Genomic DNA, 6,449 nt, shown 5'->3' with positions numbered 1-6,449 from the left:
AGCCTGGTAAAGAAATTAAAGAAGAAATGTAATGTAGTTTTTTTAGAATAATGTATATTGGATTTCTTTATTTTAGACATGAGAAAATAATATATATATATATATATATATAGTTTAAAACTATTCTAGGATTCTCTTCATTAGTGTCTCAATTTTTGCATGTCATTTTCCCTAACCCCACCACTAAGCGCTCTCTCTCTCTTTCTCTCTCAGATCAAACAAACTTGGGCCAAAGGTTGACAAGAAAGAAAGGGAAAATAAAGACTTCTTAAAAGACAAACGAAACAAGCTTTTAAAACACCAGCCATTAAGTGCAAAGCTTTCCCACATAAAGTGTGGATATAAACCATCTCAGGAGAGAAATCAAGGAATTCCCACAAGATGGGTTTATGTAACTACCATGTAGAGGACAAGAATCTTTGCTTTCAAGCCCCAAATTTCATTGAATGGCTTAAGCCATCTTCCTCACCTTCTCCTTCTTCATCTTCTTCTTCTCTTTCTAATTCGTCTGTGACTCATCAAGTTCAGCTCACAAACCCCATGAGCGTACTAAGACTTCCAAGCTTGTTCCCTCAACAGCAGCATCAACAAAGAGAGGCCATGAAAGAGACAATTCAATGCTTGCCTCTTCTAAGCAGGTTCACAGAGAAGAAGGCATTAAAAGATGGAGACGTGGAAGTGAAAGAGAGCACTGCTGGAGTTAAAGAAGAGAAGGAGGTTACGGTGGCTTTGCACATTGGATTGCCTAACAGTGGAGATTCCGAAGTTGAGACTGAAGTTTTTGACCTCAAGGAAGAAATATCCATGAAGAAAAACTTTCAAGGATATTCTTTCAACTCAGAGAGTAGGTTTTGGATCCCAACCCCTGCCCAGATCCTTGTTGGGCCCATGCAGTTTGCTTGCTCTATATGCAGCAAGACCTTCAATAGGTACAATAACATGCAGGTCAGTAATTTAATTCTCAGTAATCTCTCTTTCTAATCTTGTGTGCTAATTATTTACCAACTAATCTTTTCTTTGGCACATGAATAATTCAAATATAGATTCAGTAGCAAACAATATATATTTGTAATTTCTTGAGGACAATATGCATCACGCGTGCATTCTTTCTTTCTTTATTTTTCTTTTTGCCATGGCTATGCACATAATTTGGGATCATACGCTTAATAAATCTCATCTAGTATTTTTTTTTTTTTTTAACAGGACAGAATGTTAGTCATTGGTGTTTTTCTCATACCTCCCCAGTTTCCCATTATCTGTAGAGGTTGATGCCTATTGCATGTATACCAAACTTGTATTGAATTCCTTTAAAAACTTGTGTTGAATTTAGTTGATGCGTCCACTTCAATTTCTTTCCAAGGGAGAAAATCTTGGGGGGAAATTGTCTAAATTATACTTTTGTAGGGATGACAGACAACTAACTAAAACAATTTATCTGTGGGGAAAAAAAGAAGAGGGAAAATTGAACACTTCAATCAACGATTATAAACCTAATCATGATAAAGAAAGGCGTGGTAAAATAAAGATAAATGTCTCAAATAAATAAATAAAAAAGGCAGTGCAATGAAGAATGCTTAGGATTTTTCTTCGAGGATAATAAATGATATGAGCAAAGTTGATGATGCTAATGATCCAAGACCACACAGTTGTTTGGTCTGCTGAAATAGAAGGACCTTATATTTTCGGCCAAATATTCTAAATATGAAAGAAGTTTCATATTTGCAGACAACCTCAAGGGTATGCTTTGTTATACCATGATACTCCTACCATATGTAGTTCTTTCCACTTATAATTTTGTTCGTTGGACTAGACCTGGCCACTCCTATATCCCCATATATATATATATATATAATACGGAAGTTAAGGTAGCTATTTTCAGAAAAAAAAAAGAGAAAAAATAAAGCCAAAAGGACCCATTAAAGCACCAAGCAATTAGCTTAAAGATAAGGTACAACAGTTAAGGCAGCATAGGATGCCATCAAAACCAAGAGGAACATAATAAAATTGATCATTTTTTTTTATTTATAAAAGCTTCTATCTTATTATATCATCCTTGTGTGTGTGTGTGTGGGGGTGTATTTGAGTCCAATAACATGGCATTTGATCATCTTTGCTGTTTTCTTAGTGTTTGGTTGGCAAGTACTCATAAGATAAATTATTATAAAGGAGAAAATGAAGTGTATATTTACGCCCCCTTCACCTAAGGAAAGGTTTCTTCTATCATTTCCTCCTCTTTGGGTGGAAGGATAAAAGAAAGTTATTTGGGGAAGGGGAAATCTGGTAGCCTTTATAAAAAGATGGGACAAGAAGTTGAAAAATGATTACAGGGTAAGATAAACTATACAAGCATGCAGTTGTAAAATTGTCTAAAGATATCTATAAAGATAATTTGGAGATGAAGGTTACTACATTGGATCCTCTTCCTTTAATTATGATTATCAACTTTTAATTAGTTAAAGATTAACGATTCGCAAGTTTTGGCTAGAAGATTAGGCAGTAAACTAAACATGGTTTCTAGCAAGATTGAGATCAAGTAGTTAACAGTTTTCCTTGTGTGCAGATGCATATGTGGGGGCATGGGTCCGAATTCAGAAAGGGACCAGACTCACTTAAAGGAACACAACCAGCAGCAATGCTGAGGCTTCCATGCTACTGTTGTGCACAAGGTTGCAAGAACAACATCAACCATCCACGAGCTAAGCCATTGAAAGACTTCAGGACCCTTCAAACCCATTACAAAAGGAAGCACGGTGTCAAGCCATTTATGTGTAGAAAATGCAGCAAAACATTTGCGGTTAAAGGAGATTGGAGAACCCATGAAAAGAATTGTGGAAAGTTATGGTATTGTACTTGTGGTTCTGATTTCAAACACAAAAGGTCACTCAAGGATCACATTAGGTCTTTTGGCAAAGGTCACTCTCCTCACCCATCTCTTGAAGGTTTTGAAGAAATTGAGAAGGAATGCATCACTGGATCAGAAGACGAATTTGCACATTAGTGTGCAAGAAAAATATTCGGAAGGTTTTTATAAGTTTTCTGCTTGATTTGGTGTTTAAGAAATTAGCCCTAGCTAGTAGGCTTATCGAAGCTTGTGCTCAGTAACAAAAAACTCTCAGGAAACATGCATGAAGTGGTTTGCTACGGAGCACTTGCCGGGCGATGAGCAGTACTAATAACTTTAGACAGTTTGCAATGGAATAAACTGATTGCGTCATGAAGTGGGTGAAGTAGATGAATTTTCTTCTCTTAGAGATTACACAAATTAAGTTGCTTTTTTGAAGCTTTTGTTGGCATCACTCTAATGGAGAAAATTTGTCTACTTCATTGCCATTTGTAATCGTAATGAATACAGGGATTTTATATATTGTTCTTTATGTTGTTGTTACGTTATATATGGTTAATTCTCATGATTATGAGCATGTTATTTTATCATATATCTATTTTTAAGTAATGTGGATTTTTATAAAATTCATTTACCAAAAAAAATCATCCATTAAATTTGTAAGATTCACTCATGAGAAATATTTATTTAATACATATCTAATTATTAATATTTTATCTATTAGTAAATTCTACAAGATTATTGTGTAAGATTATCTAGTGATAATGATGGATACAAAATTAAGCGGAACAAAAAAAAACCCCAAAGTGGACCTAAAGCATCTATAAAAGCCAAGAAAAAACTCCTATTGAGCATGGGCTCGAGCAAAGAACCTGGGTCTAGCTCCTAAGGACATAGGTTTAGGCAAGATCCTGAGTCCATGCATTAAGCATATGTGTGTTGTCATGTCTTGTCTTATTGGGTATGCACCCCACCACCTTGTTGGGTATGTTGTCTAGCATGCAAGGTGCCCGACATACATCTCACCACCCCCCGGCTCAAGCGCCTCCCCTAAACTCAAAATGCTTGGGTACAGGTAACTTTTCTAAGCCTAGCGCTCCCTTGAACTTGAGCACCTTTTCTAAGCCTAGCACTCTCTTGAAAAATTTTATGAGACCCCACACGAGTCCTTCGGTATGTTTATTGATCTTATACATATTATTTTGAATATAATACAACTCAAATATCATAAAGGTGACGTTATACTTTAATTCATCTCTTTATAAAAGGACAAGACTCATGGGTTACAAATACCCTTTAAATTCAAGGTTAACAATCTCTTCATTCTTAATTTTTTTTAGCATATATAATTTCAAAGTTTATATTCTTAAAATATCATTGTATTTTCTCTCTCTACAAAATTGCTGACTTTACAATCAGAGAATTCCATGTCAATTAATGGGGATCTTTTGTAGGTACCAACTACCAACCATCTAGCTTACCAAGCACCATCTGCTACCAGTTACCAATCCCCTGGTCTTTCCATATCAAGTCAATGAATACCATAACTAAGAAAAATATATTAGATTGCTTGTATTAAAAAATCAAACAATTATCTAATATATCAGCTTTATTCATAAGTATCTTCAATTTTAGGACTTATTAATTAATGTCGTACGTGGAAAATGATAAAAAAATCATTATTTTTGTCATAACTTATTTTTGGGTTATTCCCCAATTTACATTTATTTCTCTTCAAAAAAATAAGAAAATATAAAAAAATAAAAAAAATATAAAGAGTGAACAAAGGATGTCAGCACACCCTAAAAATGATTAAAAATTGGTAAAAGAGGTTAAAAAGTACAAAGATAAAAATTTAATAGTATTTTATTGACTGATGACAGCCATGTTGACAAAGAAAATTGAATTTGAGTAAGAAAAGTCTAAGATCAAATTTTTATGGACTCAATTAAATTTTATTAAAGATTTAATTGAATTTATAAAGAGTTTGATTGCAAGAAAAAAAGGATTTTGGAGTCAATTAGGGCTTTAATTGGAAGAAATTAAAATTCTAAGGTCAAATTATAATTTTCAAAAGTTAATTTGACCAAATCAGGGGCTTAATTGCATAAATATTAAAGTTTGATAGCCAATTAGAGACTTAATTGAAGAAATCTGAAACCAAGAACTAAAATGGAAAAGGCGCGTAAGTAGAGGGGTAGGAATTAAAACCAAATTAGGGGTCCAATTGAAGAAATTAAAAGTTTATTACTCAATTGAGGGTCAAATTGTATAATTGCAAAACCAAGGATCAAAGTAAAAAAGACAGTTAACTTCAGGGCTGCTGTTGGATTTTTAGCAAGGATACAATTGCATTGATTTTAAATTAAAAATGTAATTTAGGACTTAATTGAGCAAATTATAAATTAAAAAACAAAGTGAAATTTAATATGTTTTTGCCACCTTTGCATTAAAATAAAACGACTTGTTTTAATCAAAACGGAGCCATTTCATACACTATTCACTTTAAAAAAAATAAAAAATAAAAAATAAAAGAAAAAGTTCAAAATGGTATTATTTTGAATGATATCTATGTCTTTTTTTCCCTAAAGAAGTAGAAGAAGAAAAGGAAGATTTTTTTTAAAAAAATTGGAATCATTACATCAACAGTATACATGATTAAAACATCAACAGTATACATGATGAAAGAGATTGGAATCATTAAAACACGATAGTAGGTGCATAAATATGCACCTATACCCATTTTAAGCTTGGAGTGTTCAAAACATCAACAGTATACATGATTAAAACATAAAATTATTTGCGTCCTATATCAATGGGATTCACATCCAAAAGGTATGTCTAATCCTAGCAGAGTCAATCCTATTAAGAGGTTTATAATATTTCCAATTGTGAAAGGAGTTCCAAGTGGCAAGATTTCTTACGTATCCATGGATATTCAAACATAGTTCAATGGATAAATGTCGTCATTTTAATATTATTTAAAAAATAAAAAAGATATTTCAGAAAAAATAAAAATTAAATTATGTTTTAACTGAGTCACTTTAATTTGTTGGGATCAATTCTTATTTTTAAAAATAATTATTCAAATTTGCTTATAGATTGAACTATCAATTTAAGATAGGTTTAATGATTATAGATTAATCTGTCAGATTTAATATATATATATATAACACAAATTTATTATATTTTCTATATAGTTTGATTTGAAATTTATTTTTTCTCTAAATTTTCATAAATTACATTAATTTTCGTGTAATTTACATGTTTAATAATAATTTATCAATGCATTTTGTCTGAACCAAGATTAAAAAAAAATGCAATTTATATAAAAATATAGGAGGAAAGTAAAGTTGAGATCAAACTATAGAATGGTTTTATAATTATCCCTTTTATTAAATTCAAGGAACCCCATTTTTCTGTGACGTGATATTTCTTTTGAGGAAATCGCCATTTTAATCTTTGACAAACAGTATATAGTGGCGGTCAATATCCATAGCATACATCACAGTTCCATAGCATAAACATCACAGTTTATACTCTATATTTCAAAGCCAATATATAAGCAAATTTGCTAGAGTCCAACTCGGAGGCCACACCAAATCAT

General features: G+C 32.2%; 1 protein-coding gene across 1 annotated transcript; it reads left to right on the top strand.

Moving 5' to 3' along the window:
• The first annotated feature begins 284 nt into the window (after positions 1–284).
• Positions 285–3,407, top strand: LOC105140934 (zinc finger protein WIP3-like). The gene is made up of 2 exons (XM_011047980.1): positions 285–945; positions 2,561–3,407. The coding sequence occupies exons 1-2, from the start codon at positions 382–384 to the stop codon at positions 2,996–2,998; spliced, it is 1,002 nt and encodes a 333-aa protein (XP_011046282.1). The 5' UTR covers positions 285–381; the 3' UTR covers positions 2,999–3,407.
• The last annotated feature ends 3,042 nt before the right edge of the window (positions 3,408–6,449 follow it).

Source organism: Populus euphratica, unplaced genomic scaffold, assembly GCF_000495115.2.
Source record: "Populus euphratica unplaced genomic scaffold, PopEup_1.0 scaffold136.1, whole genome shotgun sequence".
NCBI classification, from domain to species: Eukaryota; Viridiplantae; Streptophyta; class Magnoliopsida; order Malpighiales; family Salicaceae; genus Populus; species Populus euphratica.
This window is presented reverse-complemented; position numbering and strand designations above follow the sequence as displayed.